Below are 21,994 nucleotides of genomic sequence, written 5' to 3' on the forward strand. Positions count from 1 at the left end.
TGGTTGTTAAAGTAAAAGTTAAGAGTGGTTAGGTGCCTATAAAGCATATTAAGACAAACTTCATGATTGCAGACTTGCTTACTAAAGGACTACACCCAAGGTTTTATAAGAGCACACTACTCATATGGGTATAATGTTATTCCAGAATATTCAAGTTTAGTAGGAGTTTGTAATTTTAATTTTTTTTGTTATAGACACATTTTTTAGTTATTTTTTATTTATTTCAATTTATGGATATTAAGGATATTTTCTATAGAAATAAAGTTTATTTAGTTTATTCACACTCTGATTTTAGTAAATTTGATCTCACTAAGGTTAAGGAGGACTAGTTGGAAATAGGCATGTTTGGTTCACATTGTACGTAATTTTCATGCTACATATCCATACTTGATCTATGTCATTTGGTTATGTTAATATACATGATTAGGGATGGATTTAGTTACGATATATGTAATAAAAGTTGCCTTGGTTCTATGTTAACATAATTAATGGATAAGATTGTTTGGAATACATTTTGGATATGATAGAAGGTTTTGAGCTCATAAGCTTATATAATGACATGAAATTATAAGTTAATCAATATATATATGTGGTCAAAGTGGGAGATTGTTGGAAAAATTATGACCATCACATATATAATAAGTATAATTACATGTTATTATTTACTATCATAAAATATTAGCTCAAACTAAAAATGATTTAATTTGGTTAAGGTTTATTAGGTTTTAGTTATTAAATAATGTATAAGTCAAATATGTTTAGATACTCTAGTAACTAATTTCTAATTCATGATAGGCTGAATAGAAATTATGGTTAATGTGCAAAAGTTATATATTAGAGTTATGGTCCTCAAATTACATATATGTAACTTTTCTAACATCTCATCCTTAGAAAAGAGAGGATCACCTTCATTAAATTACTTGTGTGCTAATTTAAAAGATCAAAACCATAATAAAAATTTCAAGAAAGCGATAGATTTAGGTACACTTCCACATCTAGTTTTGTTATTGATTTATTCTGAATGATTTGACATGATAGATCCTGATTAATAAAGTTTTATATCAGACCTTATTTTTACAATTCTAACAACCATATCATGGTCAACGTTCCATGTCATTAATGACGTGGACTTTTAGGTGCCAAAATGGATAATGGAGCAAAGTTTAAGTCTAAAACTTAAGAAAAAATGTTTAGATATCAAAAAAAAAACCGAGTATAATGCAAGGACTAAATAGTTAAAAAGGAAAAGACTAATTAGGATATCAGTAAAAATAGGAAGAGGCAATTACGTCAAAATAAAAAAGTAAAAGAACAGAAGAGAAGATTTTTGTTGTCATCGTAATCAGGAGCCTTTTTATCTGCCAAATGGCGAGCATCCTTTCTCCTCCCTTCCCATGTACTCTTTTAACGTTCATTTTCTCTTTTATTTTTTGAAATATTTCTCAATAATTTCGCTCCCTCTTAGGTGCAATGGCCGCTAAAACGATCGTGGAGGTGAGTTTTTGCTTCTTCCTTTTTTGTTTTTTTTTAATGTGTAGCATTTGATTCTTATCTTTTTCTGTGATGAAATGGAGCTGCTTTGGGAAATAAAACTTCTAATTTTGGATTATGTGTCGACTTTTTTTTTTTTAAATGAGAGCAAATTTAGTATTTTAAACTTCAAATTTTCTTGCATACTTTTCCTTTTATTGGGAAGCACAGGAATTGCATTTCATTTTTGTCTCTTCTCTTTTTCTCTCTTATTTAGAATATGATTAGCTGAAATTCCATGGCCATTATGATCTAATCTACGTTCCATTTCATTTTTTTAAAAATATTTGGTTTCCTGTTTGGTTGCTGTGAAAATGTAGAATGAGAAAGGCATTTTTACTTCTAGTTTCTTGCATTTTCTTCAGTTTCTTGACCAAATAGAATTGCTTTTTTTTTAATTAAATATTTATATGACAGTGATGAATTAGACTTTCTTGCATTGCCTGGTTCCTATTTCAAGTTCTGTTTATGACTTAAGACTTTCTTCCATTGCCTAGTTCTTATTTCAAACCTTTTATATATATATATATATTCTTCATTTCTACAATTAAGTAAATTTTATTTTCTTTTTCCACTAAATTTAATGGTAAAATGTCAGCGGTATGAATCTGTAGATAGTTAGAAAATCAGCGTTGACCTAGAAAAAAAAATCTAGATCATATCGCTCTCACATTTAACTTGTCACTAGTTCGTTCTTTCAGTGATTAAAAGAACCTAAGAGGGAAAAAAATGGATAAGAATAATTGTTTTCAATATCGGTATATAGTCTGTGTGTGCTTCTCTATGATTCTATCAAAGATTATATTGCTATGCTTTATTTTAAATCATGATTAATTGCAGGAAAAACCATTCTATCAGGGATAGTGGATGGAAGCACCAATTTACCTATCGACATTTCATGCTTTGAATTGATTAAGCCAAGCTTTGATGAGACCAACCAGCATTGTTCTCTTGGTAAGGATATTCACATCAGAAAAAGTACTATTCTATGTTTCTCCAACTTCTCATTTTTTTTTTCTTTAAGCATCTGTGTTAATTTAAACACTCATATCCAACACATATCCAGACATGTATGTGAAGATAGGGCTCTCAAGGGATCCCCAAATACATGAAAAAACTTTAACATTGCCATGTTATAGGCAACCTGAAATGAACATTTGGAGAACCACACTCCAAAAGCTAGCTATTGAGGTTGAAGAGCCTAGGTCCATATAAACCTCCAACAATGAAGCATGTGATAGAACGCGTTTCTATGTTTCTTCAACTCTTCATGTTTTATTCTTGAAGCATCTGTGTTAAACACTCATGTCCAACATATATTCGGACATGGATATGAAGATAGGGCTCTCCAAATCCCCAAATACATGAAAAGGTTTTAGCATTGCCACGTTGGAGGCAACCTGAAATGAACATTAGGATAACCACATTCCAAAAGCTAGCTATTGAGGTTGAAGAGCCTAGGTCCATATACCCACCTACAGTGAAATCCAAGTTGCATACCTTGCAGTTGGAGACAAATCAATTGCCGTGTAATCTTGATGCCAATGCACGTTGACTTTGCACTAGCTTAAACTAACCCTAGGTGATCATTGCAATTCCAGCGTCACCATTTGGGTCATGAGTTAACTTTGCGTTAGTTAATTTTTTCTGGTCCTGAGCAAACGCTGCAATGTTGACATCACCATCCGTGTTATGAAGTCTGGTTTTGCACTACCATCTAGCCTCAGGCGATGCAATTCCGATGTCGCTAGTTGTGCCACATGGTTGCAACTGAGAGACATGATGGTGGCTTTGATACCAATTGATATGGATCTTTGGAGAACAACCCCCCAAAAGCTATCTATTGTAGTTGGAGAGCCTAGGTCCATATAAACCCCCAAGATCCATAATTTTCCTATGTGAATCCAAGTCCTATACTTCACAATTGGACGCATTTCATGCCCCTATCCAACATTCACACCCAAGTTTGAGTAACACGAGTATTAATCAATGTCTTTACTTTGATAAACACATTTTTTAGTAAGCATGTTTAATGCGTTAATTTCAGATGTCTTGCCTATCTTAATTGAGGAGACTTCATTTCCAGTAAGAGAAAAAAGCAGCTTAAACACTTCACATGTAAGTTTTTTGTCATCTGCTCCAGTCCTTTTCTCCTCCCCTGTAAATCTGATCCAATCATTCAATCATCTTTATCTTAGTGGGGTTTTAAAAAAAAATCATTTGCTCAATTGATTAATCTGAGATGCATTTAACCAATCATATCTTTTCTTTATAGCAACTTGCAATGTTGTTAATGTAAATTAAGGCCGTAATTCAATACTAGATTTGCTCTAAAGCCACTGGCATAATAGAAATGTTACATGTTTATATCTTCAAATACATGCTTAAAACTTGTTTTCCAAATATAGAATGGTATTGTTTAGTAAATTTGCTACCTGATTCTTCTGTAAAAGTTAAAGAAGCTAAATTAGTCTTTTAAAATCCTGCAATTTGACCCTTTTGAGGTAATGCTGATCTCCCTAAGAATCAGGTCAGCATGGTCTCTTGAAATCCTTCTCCATTTTCTTTCAAGTAGATGTGTTCATTTCTAGAAGTGAAAATTTACTTAACATGGAACTCAAAGTACACAACCGCTGACCCATTGAGATGACCTCAGGACGGTCCAGGTGTTACATCAAATTCTGTCACGTCCCATTAGATTTAATGCTTTGAGAACTTTTTATTGTCTTGTAATTTCCTTTGTGGCTTCCATTTTTGTTAGTCTAATTTTTGCTATCTCTTAATCTCTGTTTGAAAGATAGTTCTAACTTTATGCTCTTTCTTGTAAATAAATTCCTTCAAAATGAGAATCTGGAAATTAATTGAGTTGTCTCCTATTTATTAACCATTTCTTTGTGCAGGTCTCGGATGCCTATAGCTTTTCTGTGTTGCCTGAGGAAGGAAACATGAGTCTAAACTGTACACGGTTAACGTTTTTGAGCCTCCTAGAAGTTCCCTTTTCATCTAAAAACCAGATGTGTTTGGATGCGCAATTGAGTTTCCAGAAGTGCATTGATTTGAAAGTGGACAGAGAAGACGCTTATTCATCTTGCTTTCTGGATATAAACATCGAGAAAGAGACTCCTGACATATTTAAATCCAGTGATAAAACTGTTGGAAATTTGAAAAGTGAAGGTGTAGTGACAGTATGGTTGATCTCCTATCTATATAAATCAGGCCTATTTAGTAAAATGTAGATCATACGTACAGTGTCGGAAATGAGAATTGTTTATTTAATTATCAAGTGTTGCTGATTTTCCTTCCTTGAGTTATTGGTACATTGTTTCTTCTTCACTCTTGACTCTAATGTTAGATCTCAATGTTTTACAGCATTTGCAGAAGGTGTTGCAGAGGCAAGCAAGCTTATCTGTAGGTGAGTGTTAACTCAGCTTTGAGTTTTAATGGGCTAATTGCACTAAACTTACTCTGAAAGGTTTATAAGAATATCCCATTACATATTATAGATAACAATAATTTCCATATGCCTCCCAAATTCTGTGGATTTATTTACCACTTCGATGATTTGGCCATGGTTGCATTCTTTGTCATAGCTATGGCTGGCTGCTTACTTTAAACAAGAAACAAGAGAACATTTGAATGAACAGAATATTCTGCTAGTATCTGAACTGTTATAAAGTGCTTCGGGTTTATAATGTTTTGTGTATATCATTTGATGTGGTGTTTCGAGATCTAAACTTGCATTTTTAACAAATTGAATGAGATTTGTAATAACTAACAAAAATATTCGAGTTGGAAAAAATCTTAATCCTCTTGTGGCGCCTGCCCCAAGCTTAAACATTCACCCTCAAGAAGATTTTAAGTTGACAAAATAACTTCATTTGACATGTATAATTTCAGTGAAGTGACAAATGAGAATAGGTCCATGATTGTTACTTGGACATCAAGTCTTTGAAGTTTTAACTCTGTTATATTACTGTTCCAGATCAGTGAACTTCATCTTTATATGTGATTTTTATACTTGTTTTCGGACTTGTCTAATATCTATTCTCTGCATTATTTTTGTACCTGTTTAATTCTTATTATTTCCATCGGCTACGCCTTACTCAGGCCATGCAGATTTGGTTTTATGACTTCAATTGAGTTATATTTTGACAGACAAATCATCAACCGAGAGGGTTTATGATGCACCTACGACCAGATGGAGGAGGTATAAACGAGCCGCGTCATTTGACTCAAGGAAAATGGTCCTGCTTTTCTCAATCTTGTAAGCTCTACAAATTTTAGCAAATTTAACTATTTACTTTCAGACTACAATTGTTTTCGTTAATTGGTAGTTTCATTTAGTGAGACGAAATATTTCTGTGATAAATAGTAAGGTTATGCCTACAAAAATATAGTAATTAATAAAAATAGAAAGCATTGATGCAAGAAGAGATGGGAATCTAAAATATAATGATAGCTTGGAGGATTTTGTTTAGTCAGTCTACTTTAAAAATTATTATTTCGATCCGACTTTAAAAATTCTTGAGTAAAACCCTAAGAAACCTAGCATTGAGCTCAAGCAAATAACTTAGCTAGCAACTTACCATGACAGATTTGAGCAAACAAAGATGCGTCTTCTGAATGAATGAATGTGTACTCATCTTCTTGATTGGGTGGATGATATTAATGGACGTTGGTTGGGAAGCAATCATAATGTTTCTTAGTACTGACATGGTAATCAGAGTAACGGAGGTCCAACTTTTTATGTTCTTATCTTTCAAATAATTGACTTATCCTATCATCTTCTTGTGTTCAGGTCAAGTGTGGGGACATTGATTTTGATTTATCTGACGTTCACAAACAATTGATGGGTTCAATCATGTCCTCTTATCATGTTTTTCTTTAACAACTGCTGCTTTATGTTAGCTTTCCTCTGTAAATATGATTAACGTGTTTCTAGTGGGCACTGAAAATGAAGCCACAATAGTTTTTATTTCCTGAGCTTTTTTTTGTTGGGTTTGTGTTCGTTGAGGTTTTTCTTTTTAAGAAAAAATGGTGATTCGAATTAATTGAATTTGTTCATAAATTTAAATCAACATATAATTCAACCTATCCACAAATAATTAAAAGCTTTATTCATAGACATATTCATGAGTTCATCTGATCATGATAAACTAACTTTTAAAATCTTTTATTTTATAAAAGAAATTAAAAATAAAACATGCTTGCTTACAAAAATACACTAGTTTAAAATTTAAGATGTTAGTGGTTGAGGATGGCTGTTAGTCACTATCAAAGGGCACCGATGAACTTGGTTTTGGACACAACAAACATTTTACACAACGCAACATTTTCTCAGGCACGGAATCTCTCTTTTGTATCTAATTTCTGATCAATTTTGGGTAACAACGATTAGTTTTATATTGATTTTGGAATATATATTATGATTAATGCATAGTATCATATTTAAAGTGGAATTAAAAAGTTTTCTTTTTTGGAAACAAAAAAAATTTAAAAACCAATAGGAAAATATAAATCAATTTAATTGGAATAATTGCAATTATGAACCGAAATGAAAGGCTTTTTTACCCTAGTAATGTGGGGAAAAATATTAATTTTCGAAATAGGCACACTACAAATTATTTAAGAAAATAGGTAAAATGAACAATATACAGTTGATGTCGTTGACGTGTTAGCCAGCACCCCAAAATTTTCCTCTAACCATTCAGCGATCATTACAAGTTATTTAAAAAAAATTAATTTTTTTTGTGCCGCCACCTATATATATTTTTTAAAAATACCCGCAAGAAATATAAGTATTTCAGGTTTAAAAAAAATACTTTTTAATGGTGTCGTCGACATGTCAGGTGGCACCGAAAGTGGATCTTTTTTGTTGGTTTTTATAAAAAATATCTGTAAAGGAAAAAAAAAGGCGTGAAAGAATGGGTTTACTAAATCTTACTAAATCTTTGCATGGTGCTACCATCGATGACAATGGTTGATTTGTCAATGATTTTCAGTTCCAAGACCATGTTTCGAATTATTTGGCCGGCGGTGGTGGGGGATACGTTGATTCGACTTTGCATCGCTGGAGTTTCTCGATTCCCAAACTCTGTTTTACAGGTGAAGATGAGAATGAAAAAAAATTGACTTTATTTTTTTGTTTAAGGGAGGGTGATAGGGCTTAATTAGGCTTGAATGTAGATTTTTTTTAATTAGGCTTTTGGGCCATTTTTTATTTAGGAAAATAAACTGATTTTAGGAGAGAGAAAAGAAAAATGCGTCCAGCTGGACGCGCTTGCCCCAACGGTAGAAAGCAATGGTTTTTAAAATGTTGCTGCACCAACAGTAAAAAAATTAAAACCCCCCAATGGTAAAAAAATTTACCCTATAAATACGCAACCAAATTTTATTTTTTTCATTCACATCCTTCTCAACTCTCTCGTTTTAAAATTTTCGATATTTTCATTTAAAAATATATATTTTTAATAATCTCGTTTCAAATCAATTTCTCACGAATGACTGTCTCTCTAATCCGCTTCAACGACAAGCATATTTTCGTTGCCCAAGCTATAATAGTAAAACAAAATTTTAAATTTTGTTATTTTCAATTATGTTAAATTTAAAAAAAATTGTAATTTAAATTTTTTAGTGTATAAATAGGCGGATGATTGTGTTTTGGAGGGCTTCATTCATAATATGAGAAAACCTGCGATCCCTAAAATTTGTGGCCACTTGCAAGAGGTTGGATTCTTACATGCGTATTGCATAACTGGGGGCTGCAAACTCGATCTTACACTAATCAGTGCGTTGGCGGAAAGATGAAGGCCCAAAACACACATTTTCCACCTTTCATGCGACGAATGTACAATCACACTCAAGGACGTAACACTCCAACTCAGTCTACTAGTGGATAGGCCAATCATCACGAGATTAGCGATTGTTCCGGGTAAAGTGTGTAACACCCCTTACCCGTCCGTCGCCCAAATAGGGTACGAGGTATTACCGAATCATAATACATACCATTAAATAAAACCAAAACAAAAAAAATATGGCATACAATTAGATCATGAATTATTATAACATATGCCTTTAATAATATTAGCCAATTTCAAAGGATTCGTACAAAATAATCGGTCAAATACTATACTTAATATTTTAAAACCTAGACAATTATGACACGTAACAAAATAACTAAGTCTACTATACATGCCATAATTCAAAATGTTTAGTTCAAATACCCAAAAATATTGATAGTGCAGACATATCTTCAACGATCCTTGACTCCTGTGCAAGTTGGACGACACTATAAGACAAAAGAGAGAAAAGAGGGTAAGCTTATAGCTTAGTAAGCAAGTATGTAAATAATGAATAAGAATCTAATATGTTTACATAATAACTCAAGTGTATCTACTTTTAATTTCACCATTTACTCCACTTTGGTCAAGCTGTCTCTACTGCGTCATACTCACTAAATAAATCATAACTCGAGTTACAAAACTCAAAATTCAATTCCATAAAATTTTCTTGAAACTAGACTCATATTAATTTTTACTAATTTTTTTTCTAAAATTTTTGGTCCAGTCAATTAGTACAGTTTATTAGTTAAAGTTTCCCCTGTTATACATCTCGACTGATCTGACCTTTGTTCACTACAAATTGAATTTCTCCCAGTACACAATTCAAATAGCCATGAAATCTGTTTCATTTAAAACTAGACTCAATAAGGAATCTATACATATAAATTATATTTCTTAATTAGTTTTGTACAATTTTTTAATTATTTTTCAAAATAAGAATAGGGGATCACGTAGTCATTCTGAGCAAGTCACACACAATTATAAATATCTCAAATTATAGAGTTCCTTTACTCGCTCTGTTTCTTTTACATGAAAATAGACCCATTAAGCTTTAAATTCATATCTCATTCAGTCTCTAATTAAATTCCTACTAGTTTTGGTGATTTTTCAAATTCACATCACTGCAACAGTCCAAAATAGTATTATTGCTAATTCACTCTTTCACACTTTCTTTGTATTTACCTCATTTAGCCTACATATCACAATTCACTTTCACCACATTTCATACATCACAAGTGTAGGTTCATGATTACAATGTCACTATAAAATCATCCCGTTGAACAATTCGATCAATCCTCGATACTTAGTGGTTTCAGCACACAGCTCCACCATCATATTTCATATAATTCGGCTCTCTTGTACACATGGTGAACACTTAGTACCACCCATGTGACCTAGCCAATTTATCTCGTAGCTCTCTTGTCTACATGGTGTCCTTCACTTGGAATCACACATGCGACCTAGCTACATTTATCCTCTCCCGTAGCTCTCTTGTCTACATGGGATACATCTTGTATCACACATGTGACCTAGCTACTACATAGTGTCTCGTAGCTCTCTTGTACACATGATGTGCACTTAGCACCATACATGTGACCTAGCTACATTTCATCTATATTATTCAATCTTTCCGAAAGTTCAACCGGGATTTCTCTCACTATTACTTATTTTTATTCTTCCAATAGTCGGTTTATGATTCAAAATCAACTAAAATATATAAAATAGGCTGAAATACAAAAATGTAAATGAAGTTAATGTATTATTTACATACAAACTTACCTCGGTGCAAAATATGGAAATTTTGCAATTTAGTCCAAAACATTTTCCTTCCCTCGTTCGAGGTCGATTCCATGCCTTTCTTGATCTATAACAACACATTTAGCTCATTTAACACTCATACTGTTTATTTCAATCAAAAAATCACATTTTTGCCCCCTAACTTTTACAAAATTATGATTTTGCCTCTAGGCTCGGAAATTTAATTTCAGCCCTTATTCTTATGTTTTATGACATGCTGAACATTTTTCTCTTCCATAACAACATCAAATTCTCACTCTAACATGTACTTATGAGCATTAGGTATTTTTACCGATTATACCGTTTTGCTCGTTTTCGCTAAAAATCGCTTAGAAAAGATCGTTCTCCTAACCTAAAACATTCATATTCTACCATCAAACATCAAAATACATGCATATCATTCATGGGTAATTTTTTAAACATAAACCCTAACTCAAAATAATGGTAGAAATAGGTAAACCGAGCTACGAGGATTTCAAAAATGTAAAGAACATTAAAAACGAGGCTTGAATGCACTTACTATTGAGCTTGAAAGCTTGAAACAAACCCTAGCTATGGAGAACATGCAAGTTTCGGCCAAGTTAAATGAGGATGAACACATTTTTGTGTTATTTTTCCCATTTTATTTCATTTATTATGCAAATGACCAAAATGCCCTTGCTACTAAACTTTCTAAAAATTCCATCCATGTCCAAATTTTTGTCCATATAAAGTATAATGGTCTAATTACCATTTAAGGACCTCTAATTAAAACCCCCATTTCAATCAAGTACTTTATGAACTAGAACACACATATTTTTCACCTATTTCAATTTAGTCCTAAACGTCAAATTAAACACTCAATCGATAAAATTTCGCAACGAAATTCTCACACGATTATGCAATCATAATATAAACACTAAAACTTAATCAAAATAATAAATTCTCGGATTCGTGGTTTCAAAACCACTGTTCTGTTTTGGCCCTAAATCGGGCTGTTACAAAGTGGACCTCTGCAGAGCACTGTTGGGAAAGGTTCTGAACAAGTTTTAAGGTGGTCGAATATCAATCAACTGGTTGGAAAATAATTTCAACAAGCTCCCTAAAAATCGAATGGGGGAGGTCATAGAACAATACGTCCGAGCATCCATTATGAGGTTAATCGGGGACATCTTAATGCCTAAAAAATCTCAAAATTTGGTGTACATAAGGTGGCTACTACATCTAACGGACTTCAATGAATGCAGAAAACTAAATTGGGGATCGTCCATTTTGTCTACGTTATACTAGAAGATGTGTCGGGCCACAATATCGAATATGATGTCGATCAGTGGCTGTCTTCTCCTACTGCAGTCATAGGCCTGGTGGTGACTACTGTTTCTACATCCCAAAGTGACCGACCAATACATTTTCCCGTTGTTGATGTGGTAAACATCATTTATTAATAAATACGTAGTTTGTACAATAATTTTTTTTATTTATTATACGTTTTGACTAACATATCACTTGTACAGGTGGAACCATGGGTCGAGTTACATGGGACTACCCGAGGAGTTGGAAGATTTTAGGCGTTGTTAGACCAACGCTCGGAAACGAGGTTAGTTACTTATTCTTTTGAACCTATATTAATTACGCAATGATTCGTAAAAAAAATTCGTACATAACCATATTTATAATTTTGCTTTTCAGTTTGAATGGATGTCGTACGCCAACACTGATATCATATCTTGCATCCTTCCGAAAGTGTTGGCCAATCGGAAGATGTAGGAGGCCAAGGTGTCATTAGTAGTATACACGACAGTAGAAATGTACAAATTGGACCAAATGTTGCTACAGTTCAAGTGGAGGCAACGAATCTCGCTGTTACTGTGAAACCTGAAGGAGCTACACAATGTGGACATGTAGGGGAAGAAAGAAGATGATTGGGTGCAGCTGTCAAGAGCCAAAGTGCAATGTGTAACACCCCCTAACCCCAAACCGTTACCGGAACGAGGTTATGAGGCATTACCGGACATATCAGACAACTTACGAATAATTTACAATTAATATAACTTTCATAGTATAATATAATAATTAAGTCCCTATCTTGAACTCTCGAAGTTCAAACACGTATTAAAAGTAGAACGGGACTTGTTCGAGTATTCCAAAAAAAAATTTTTATAAAAATTTCGGCAGCATTTCTGCTTATTTTTACCTAAACCTCCTGCAAATTCAAACCAAAACAACCAACACCAATATTTCACATTCATATACTAATATTTATATTATTAACAAAATTTTAATTTAATAACTATCATAGCATCATTCAAAATTGATTAAAAACTTCATTCATTTAACAACTTAATGTTCATGTATCAAAATATCATGTACTTTCCTTACCATTTCATTTAACCATCTAAATTTTATAATTCATCCTTCACTACCCAAAGTAATATACATATTCAAGTGACTAAATAACACCTATGTACATGCCACCTTTATCCAAAAGAAAAATATACATCACCAAGTTTGTGTTGGAGTCGGGATTGTTCTGGATGCTGAGCCGGGACACTTGACTTCTACTAACCTGCGCACGGAAACAACCGTACGCTAAGTATGGATATACTCAGTGGTATTACTATAAATCAAGACTATTTAACATTAATAAATTACAAACATCAACCATAAATTTTATAATTATTTAAACTACTTTTATATAAAATTATTTTACTTCATAAATCTTAAATTCATAATTTATTTTTCTCATACTAACTCAATTCATAATTTAGTTCATACATTCTTTCTCGTACTTTTCAATAGTGCAAAACAAATAATCTCATTTTCAAAATTTCATTTCAATTATTTACCCTATTAACAAAGCTCAGACTATGACAGATACGCGGATTCCATCCAAACACACCAGAATGTCCAACCCAAACACACCCGAAATATTGTAAATCCTCCATAACACACCGGTATAATATATCCTCCCAAACACACCAATAAGGCATTAAATGCCTATTCGGATAAACCGAAGTATATAATAACAGAAACATCCTCTCGGCCGAACTACAATCTCTTCATCACATCAAAAATCCAATGGCATGCCATTTGTATCGAATCTAGTCCGACAAGTTAATAGGGTATTATTTTATTTTTTTTCTAATTTCAATTTCATTTACACAAAAATTTTCAATACTCATTCAATTCAAATATCTATTATCTTAATTCATATACAAATTAATTTTCACACAAGTGTATACCATCAACACCATACATTTGTCACAATTTATTTATTTTCAATCAATACACTTTTCAAATAATCACATATTCCATAATTCACTTATTCAATTCAATTTGATTCAATTTATATCACTTTCATTTTCACTCAATATTCATATTGATTTCACATACTTACCTCAAGTCTTATTTACCATACATTACAATTAAAATTTCAGCAATCAATAATAATTAAAATTTGAATTATAGTAATACACACCGTAATTCTCCCGTTTTAGTCCTCGATGACTTTCTCCTTTCCTTTCGATGCTGATGCTTCCGGTTCTTTGTTGGCTATGAAATAATAGTAATTTACATTATTATTTACAGCATTAATTATAATAAATAATTAAATTTCTAAACAACTCCTACCTTATTCCCAATTTAATCCTAACTAAACTTAATTATTTTCTTAATCCAATTCACTCTCTTTTTCTATTCAAATTTTGTCTAAACTTATATTTAACTATAAAATTTCCAGCATATTTCCCTAATTTCGAAATTTCTTCAATTTAGTCCCTACAACATAAAACTTATAGCCTAGTTTACAATTTAATCCCTTAATCAATTCTAACTTAGAATTCATTCAATTAAATCCCTAATTCCATAATTTTTCCAACATGAACCCTACTTGGAAACATATGAACTCTTGAACTATCAACTTAATTTCATCAAAATCTTGTTTCAAAGCTCCTAAAACATCAAAATTAACTAAAAAGGACTTAATTGACTTACCAAATTAACTCCAAGCTTCAAATCCTTAGTACTCTTTTATTTTTCTTTCCCTTTTTCTTTCTCTTTTTCTCCCCTGCTTCCCCTTTTCAACTCTGTTTCTATTTCCTTTTGTTTCTTTATTTCTTTATTTCTTTTATACTTTATTATTTTATTAACATAATATAATATTAATATAATATATTCAAATATCTTTTACTTTAATATTAAGTAAATTAATAATTATATAACAAGTGTACATATTTATATTATTACAAATGTCATTATCTAATTTGCTTATTAAATAAAAATCTCATAATTTAATTAATACAATTAATAATTATAAAATATTTTTATACTTAAATTATAAGTAATTAAATATTTAAATTACAAATGTACCCATACAATTCTTACACATGTATATTTTATTACCATACAATTGTCTTCTATTTAATTTATTTATAATATATTATCAATTAAATAATCATAACAATTTAATATAAAACCATAATAATAATCATTATAATATATAAAACCTAAAAAAAATCTTTGATTTTATTTCACCAATATGCCACCTCATTTGTAGTCAATGGCTTAATTGACATTTTAATCCTTTTTATTTTCTATTGCTTTATAATTAAACTTTTACCCTTTATTCAATTTAATCCTTTTTATTACTTACTCTAAATTAAGCTAAATTCACTTAATTAGATCCTAATTAGACACACCACTAGGCTCATAAATATTTTTTTATAATTATTTTCGAACTTATTTCACTAAGACGGAGGCCCTATAACTCACTTTTCTGGTGCCCGTGAATTTCAGGTCATTACACAATGCCCGTGACCATGGCACAAGATGCACCCCATAGAGGTCTATCGATTAAATGGGGATCGTTCAGCCCACAAGAACTAGTCCGATTCAAAGAACTGTTGGAAAAATATGTCAGATTAAAGCCTGGATGGCCCAATGATGAAGACATGGCAACATAGGCTACCTTGGTAAAAATGGGAACTAATCTTAGAAGATTGATAGGAATCATATCTTGTAAAGATTAGATTTGATTAGATATTGTATCTTGTAAATCTCATGATTTAAGGGATAAGGATAATCTCCTCCTTCAATGTAACTTAATCCTGACAATAGGTTTTGGGGGAGCTCAACTATAGATAGAGAGCCTCCTCCTCACTTGTAAATCATTCATTGTAACTTGAATTCTTAAGAGTAATAAAATTCTTGGAGAGCATTTACTTAAACATCTCTCGTGCATTCTTTTCTATGGCTTTTTGTTGTTCTTTTGTGGCTTCTTTGGCATAAATTGCTTCCACTATACAAATTGGTGCCTTAGAGGAATTCTAAAGAAATCCCCACTTGTGGTGTTAAGGCTGACTTAAGTGAGTTCGGTACGAACGGATCGTCTAAGGTCGCACGGATCGCGAGACAAAAGATCTAGCCTTATGACACAACGACATGAGGAGTCATTAAGGCTTAAAAGTGTAGGATGCAATCCTTACCTATTTGCGAACCATTTTTCTCAGCGGACACGGCATCAAATGTCGAGTACCTACCATAGTTCAAACTCAACGGCAAGTCATATCTGCTATCCCTATAGAAGAGGAGAAGGCAAATTCGGCACAAGAGGCAACGACAACCGCCATAACAGCAACATAGGAGGGGACATGGTTACACAACGGGATCGTCATCGGCTCCGGTAGAAGAAGCGCCACCTATGTCTATACAATAAACAGGTCAGTTTACTCTACTTATTTCGGTTTATTTCACTAACCCCATATTTTTTTCAGAAGCACTATTGCACTACGAACCACTATCGCAAGTGATTGGTTCTTCTGTTCCTACAAGTAGATATTTCCCTACACTGATATCCCTCATATGCTTCACCCCCTACCAACCTAGATGCTAGGCCAGATTCCAGGGCATGCATCACCACCGATAACAATTCTAATATAGATGCCGATGCAGCACGCAGCACTCAACGCTAATGCAGATACCCATGCAACACTCGATGTCGATGCCCGGGACAATGCTGACGGACCCAGAATTTAGGGCACCTTATGGTTACTTGCTTATAGTAACCTAAACACCACCCGCATCACTGTTTTACTAAAATGGGTCACCGATGCAACCATCGCTTGCTAGAGTACACGATGGGAGTTTAGGACCACGTAGTAATCAATCACGGAGGACAAGGATGACGCTGATGAACCCAAAGACGAAGGCCATGAGGCATTAGTTGTGGGAGTCCTAGTGACAATGATGATGAAGAGGAAGTCTATAGCCCCTCACCTCTGAATACACTTCTGGATGTACCTCCGGTTGCACCTTTGGCTGTAGGCAAAAATCCTCCACACGACCGTCGTCCACCGCCTTGCAGCACACATTCTCCCCGACGACACAGTTGATGTATTTTTGTTGTTCTTAATATTGTAATGTAAATATATATAAAAGTAAATAAATAAATAAATTGTTTCATTCAAACATTACATTTGTCTTCATTTTTGTGTAATATGAGTTATGCATAAGTTAGCAATACATAACAAATTTCAATTTCTTGAATAAATGAAGCACTACATTCGCAATATTATTTGGAAGAAAACAATCCTATTGATACTAAGGCCCCACTGTATCCCTGTACAGAGAACATGTTGTCTTCGTATGCCCTGAGTTTCTACAATACGTGCATAATCTCTATTGACTGTCCTTCTCATGAATATCCATGATGTTCCTTATCCTTATGGAATTCAGGCAACCAATTGGTCGTCGAAGTACGTTGGGTGCATTTCCAGATCAGTTGTAGAACCTAGTACGTACCGATCCAATACCTAACACCATTGCCACAGATAGTTGTACGAACATCTGACTCCTTCCCATCAACTGCATCTGCTGCTCTTCCTTCTTCACTTGTATCTTCTACAGCCACCCTTCTTCATTGATCGCATCTTTTTCCTCGATCGTATCTTCTTCCTCATCTGCACCTTCATTGTCACCTTCAAGTAGGGAGTTAGACGTACCCTTATCGATCCCCGTCGAAAGGATTAGGTCATTGATTCTCTTGCAACTCATGTGCCCATAAAAAAATGAACAGGTTTGATGTCCAGTGTACATCGATGATCCCCCCATATAACTACTTCTGCCCCATGACATTGACCTAGTGCCAAAGTTGAAATTGAATGCACTGATTGAATGTCAAGCCCGAGTTTCCAAATTGGGGTTATGCTCAAGCCTCGATAAGTACTGGCCACCAAAGTTTAGATCCGTGCCAAGATTGATGAGTGTCTTCCCAATGATGTTCCGAAAATTAATTTCTTTTCTCATGAAACTTGTCACAATTAATTTTTAATTTTAAGAGTTGACTGCAGCACAATTAAAGGAGAGAGAAAGAATTAATTATTTTACGTTTCTCGTGAAGCTTGCTTGCAATTATTATTTTTATTTAAAGAGTTACAATAATTTTTTTCTTTTTGTCAACCAAAATTATTTTAAAATTAAAATTTAAAATTTTGCTACGCCACTTCAATTGTGACGGTTAGTTCTTTCTCTTTCTTGAGCTCTTTAAAAAATATATGTTTGCAATTAATTTTCCTTTCCAAAAAATTTTTTCATTTTCATTATAGTCTTTATAGTTTTCTTTCCGTATAACTATTTTTCAAATAAAAATTATATTTCATGCACCACTATCACCCTTATTTAAAAAAAAAAAACAAAGCCTTTGCCAAAAAAAATCATTCTCATCTTCACTTATAAAACACAGTTGGAGAATCGAGAATTCCGACGATGTAAAGTCGAATGGATGTATCCCCCACCATCGCCAATCAAATAATCCAAAATATGATCTTGGAACTGAAAATCATCGACAATTGTTGTTGTTGGCGACGACACAATACAAAGATTTAGTAGACCCATTTTTTTCTTTCATTTTTTCCTTTTCAGATATCTTTTACAAAAACCAACCAAAAAAAAGTTCACTTCCGGTGAAGCCTAACACATACACGACACCATTAAAATATATAAACCCAAAATACTCGTATTTTTTGTAAGTATTTTTTAAAAGATATATACAAATACCGCCTAATACAATTACAGCACCAAAAAAATTGTTTTTTATATAACTTGTAATGATGACTGGGAAGTTGAGGGAGTAGCACCAATTTTGCAGTGTTTATTTTGCTTATTTTCATAAATAATTTATAATGTACTTACATTATTAGGGTAAAAAAGCGGAAATGAATTCAATAAATACCAAACCTGTCTTTAATATTCGAGTAATGCAAGTCATCATTCAGAAACAATACTTTCATTTTGATTATGGAGGGCAGGAAATTCTAACGAAAGAATCAGTTTAAGCTTTAAAGATCTCCAAATGTCAATCCTAGAAGTAATTTCCTGAGATCAATAAAATACTGGAAAATATAGTTTAACTCTAATTTCTACGATACATTACTTCCATTAACTACTATCAAAATCGAAGACTAGATTCCTGAAATAATTTTTTTTTTTTTTAAATTGAGGGATTCTGTTCTTCGTTTACCTTTGTATTTGGTGGTTGAAATAAAACAATGTTTGAATGCTTCTTTTTTTTACATATTTGTCTTTAACATGCACAACCACCTCCTTGTTGCTCTATCTGGGAAGAATTGAGGGTGGATTTCAAGTTCACATCCACCATGTCGTCTTGTTTTGTTGAAGAAAGTCTTTCCATCCCCGGTAAGGCAGCCGCGATTTTCCGGAATAGAGGCTGCATTTTCATATTTATAACAATCAACATGATTTTTTAACAAACCAAGGGCAATCAAGTATTCTATGGGAAGCAGCAGTTCAACATTAACAAGCAAACAAATTTTGTCTCCAAAATCTTAGTGATGTCAAGGTGGCCTAAGTTAGGTGTGTTAAGGATCACGTCAGACTTTTGACCACTTAACACATTGCATCAAAAGTCGGGTATAAATAAATAATGATCGGAGTATGTCTTGAGGAACTATTTCAGTTCATTCTCTAAAGGAACTTAGGCCACCTTGACTACATCGACTTTAATCAGACATCAACGAAATTACTCGGTTATGATTATTGGTTTATATCAAGTAGTGTTTTTCTTTTTGCACCTTGATATTGAATCCCGCTTTTGCACTGGTTTCTATAAACATGACTCCTAATTCACGAGCTTTGCTATCTCCTTCCTGTATAGAGACCTGCCTGTTTAAGCACCAAAGCGTATAAATCGAAACAACATTAAGAGTTAATTACCTGATAATAGTTAAGACTGTTTAAGAAACTCCCTGTGGTTTAAGTCTAGACCTGAATGACATATTATATTAACAATGTTTAAGAAACTCCCTGCGGTTTAAGTCTTGATATTGAATCACGGACCTTTTATCAACTAGATCAGTTTTGTTCCCAACAAGAACAATAATGACATCACTGCCTCGTTCTGTGCGTACCTCCTCCATCCATTTGGAGGTGTTCAAAAATGATTGCCTATCTGCAAGGATATAATTGGGGTTAACATATATGCCAATAAGATCAGTATGGTTATCACAGGAGTCAACTTATGCAATTCAAATTAGGGCATTGGAAGAGAAAGAATCGTATGAAACGGGGATATTATCTCTTTCTAATAGTTTTATGCCACGTTAGTAATTTTATCCTGAATTTAAGGATTTTAATTTGGATTTAATTTTTTTCAAGATGAAAATGCTGATGTAGCATAAAACTATGAGAAAAAAGATACATATGACGTGGCATTTTTGTTTCATAGAATCCTTTCCCAGTATTAGAAATGGACGTGTCGTATACAGGTACTTCCAAATATATCTATCTTTAGATCCATATCAGACATATCTCTCTATTTTCATGTTAGACATCCATTTTGAATATATATATATATATACCATATTTAGAGTATATGCCAAACAAAAATGTTTTAGAAAAATAAAAAGTTGGGACAACATCACAGCCAGTAAAAGATTTCCATTATAGTTTCTCATCTAATGAAAAGGAAGAAAACAAAAGCCACTCGGGTAAGCTCATACTCACTAGCTACATCATAGACAATTACTGCAACAGAAGAATCTCTGATATAACTCGGAATAAGACTCCTAAACCTCTCCTGCCCAGCAGTGTCCCTGCGAAATTATAAGATAAAAACTCAAACGGAGACGAGACAAATGAAAATTTGAAGAGAATATAACTCGTGAAAACCAAGAAATTTAGATTAATTTGCATGTTATGCTTTTCTCAATTGCCAAACCACACTTTGGCATGGATGGCTTTTGATAGTTTACTATAAGAGGATGGAAGTGCGTAGCAGAAATGAATTACTTTCGGTTTCTAAAAGTTGTCAACCGCATGAAGAGGAAATGCTAGGGATTCATCAAGCAAATACGGTTTCTTGTTTTCTCATTGTAATGACAACTACCCACAAATTTAAAGCTCCTTCACCGACAACAAATTAAAACTGCCTTACAACAAAAGTTAGCTTTTGTAGTCTAAAATTTAAACAATCAACTCCTTAAGTTCACAAAATATATGCTTGATTGCATGTGTATTGAACATACAATCTAGCAATGGAACTAGAACTAATAAAGAAAATGTTGAACATAGTTATCCAAGATCCAATGAAAAAGGAAGAAATATATTACCAAAGCTGCAAACGAACCGTTCGATCTTCAAGATACATTGTTTTTGACAAAAAATCAATTCCAATGGTGGCCTGCATTTATATAGCAATCATTCAAGAAAAATATACATATAAACATTCCCTCAATTCCAGTATTCACTCGATGTGATAGAAGTAAAGTTCAAATTCAATTACTAGAAATAATCATCGTACCAGAAAAAAAAATTCCAAACTGATTATTTAAATAAACAAAAAAAGGATCTGCATTAGGCTATCATGGAGAATCAAACAGTATAACAAAGATCATTTCGCTCGAGATCAACAAAACAAGCAAAGACGATGTCAAGTAGGAGATTAAGATTCCAAACAGAGAGATTAATAAGTCGAAAAAACTAAAATCAAATTCAAATAATATATAAGAAGCAGAAGAGTTGAAGAAATGGTGAAATGTTCATCGAATCTAAAAAAACATACGGTGGAATTTGTGGAAAAAAGTTTACCTGGTAAGTGGTGTCGAATTTGTCGTACATGAAACGGGTGATAATGCTGGTTTTGCCGACGGATTGATCGCCTAAGAATACCAGCTTGTATTTCGCCAAAGGTGAGACTGTCGCCATTTTTTTCAAATTTCTTCACTCTACTTTTTTCTAGAAAAAATTGTAAACAGAGAGTTGCAGATCTGATTCTGCAATGAAGAAAATTGAAATTATGTTTATTATCGTTATTATTATTTGGATGGAAATGGAAATATTCAAAGAGACAGAAGAAAATGAAAGGAAAGGTTTGAGTTTAATCCCTTCCATAAATAGAGGGCACGAGAAACAGTCAACTATGACGATGACGCCTTTGTGAAAACCTTTGGACCGCTTCTCACTTTCCAATTTCACCTTTTTATTATTATTGAAATATGATCTAAGTGTATGTAGTTTTATGCATTTATAGTTTAGTCTCATTATTTTTATTTCAAAAATTAATAATTTCTTTATATTTTGAATTTATTCATCATGACGAAGTAAATATTTTTTATTTTAAGATATGTATCAACAAAAATAAAAAATTTAATTAGAATTATAACTATACCTTAATTTTGAAATATGAAGAATAAAAAATAAATATTATAAAAATAAAATTATAAAAAAATTAGATTTTCAATGTACAAATATACAAAAATTTGAAACATATTTTAACCTTTCTTTAATTAACATCACCAAAACTTTAATTAGAGGATTAATTAATTTTTTAGAGG

General features: G+C 32.8%; 2 protein-coding genes across 7 annotated transcripts; one reads left to right on the forward strand and one right to left on the reverse strand.

Annotated features, from left to right (window-relative positions):
* Positions 1 to 1,307: 1,307 nt before the first annotated feature.
* LOC107934438 (uncharacterized) lies at positions 1,308 to 6,505 on the forward strand. 6 transcript variants are annotated; one of them, XM_041084271.1, is made up of 8 exons: positions 1,315 to 1,396; positions 1,466 to 1,494; positions 2,371 to 2,484; positions 3,578 to 3,648; positions 4,431 to 4,715; positions 4,900 to 4,942; positions 5,686 to 5,794; positions 6,329 to 6,505. In XM_041084271.1, the coding sequence occupies exons 5-8, from the start codon at positions 4,476 to 4,478 to the stop codon at positions 6,378 to 6,380; spliced, it is 444 nt and encodes a 147-aa protein (XP_040940205.1). In that variant the 5' UTR covers positions 1,315 to 1,396; positions 1,466 to 1,494; positions 2,371 to 2,484; positions 3,578 to 3,648; positions 4,431 to 4,475; the 3' UTR covers positions 6,381 to 6,505. The 6 variants fall into 6 exon arrangements, 2 of the variants coding, with proteins under 2 accessions (XP_016722361.1, XP_040940205.1); XR_001693904.2 differs by lacking the exon at positions 3,578 to 3,648 and adding an exon at positions 6,125 to 6,246 and having other exon boundaries at positions 1,308 to 1,494; XM_016866872.2 differs by lacking the exon at positions 3,578 to 3,648 and having other exon boundaries at positions 1,311 to 1,396.
* Positions 6,506 to 18,372: 11,867 nt separating this feature from the next.
* LOC107934428 (ras-related protein RABH1e) lies at positions 18,373 to 21,657 on the reverse strand. The gene is made up of 6 exons (XM_016866861.2): positions 21,249 to 21,657; positions 20,771 to 20,841; positions 20,166 to 20,254; positions 19,500 to 19,611; positions 19,235 to 19,325; positions 18,373 to 18,870 (listed from the first exon to the last, which is right to left on the reverse strand). The coding sequence occupies exons 1-6, from the start codon at positions 21,363 to 21,365 to the stop codon at positions 18,727 to 18,729; spliced, it is 624 nt and encodes a 207-aa protein (XP_016722350.1). The 5' UTR covers positions 21,366 to 21,657; the 3' UTR covers positions 18,373 to 18,726.
* Positions 21,658 to 21,994: the final 337 nt, after the last annotated feature.

The sequence above is a fragment of the Gossypium hirsutum genome, chromosome A12, assembly GCF_007990345.1.
Source record: "Gossypium hirsutum isolate 1008001.06 chromosome A12, Gossypium_hirsutum_v2.1, whole genome shotgun sequence".
Classification (NCBI taxonomy): Eukaryota; Viridiplantae; Streptophyta; class Magnoliopsida; order Malvales; family Malvaceae; genus Gossypium; species Gossypium hirsutum.

Excerpts from the sequence above, each read along its gene's own strand:
- LOC107934428 (XM_016866861.2), bottom strand. The coding sequence starts at position 21,365 with ATGGCGACAGTCTCACCTTTGGCGAAATACAAGCTGGTATTCTTAGGC. Across the intron at positions 20,255-20,770 it reads ACGGTTCGTTTGCAGCTTTG|GGACACTGCTGGGCAGGAGA; the intron begins GTAATATATTTC and ends ATAATTTCGCAG. Across the intron at positions 19,326-19,499 it reads ACTGATCTAGTTGATAAAAG|GCAGGTCTCTATACAGGAAG; the intron begins GTCCGTGATTCA and ends GTGCTTAAACAG.
- LOC107934438 (XM_016866872.2), top strand. The coding sequence starts at position 2,458 with ATGAGACCAACCAGCATTGTTCTCTTG. Across the intron at positions 2,485-4,430 it reads CAACCAGCATTGTTCTCTTG|GTCTCGGATGCCTATAGCTT; the intron begins GTAAGGATATTC and ends TTCTTTGTGCAG. Across the intron at positions 5,795-6,328 it reads GTCCTGCTTTTCTCAATCTT|GTCAAGTGTGGGGACATTGA; the intron begins GTAAGCTCTACA and ends TCTTGTGTTCAG.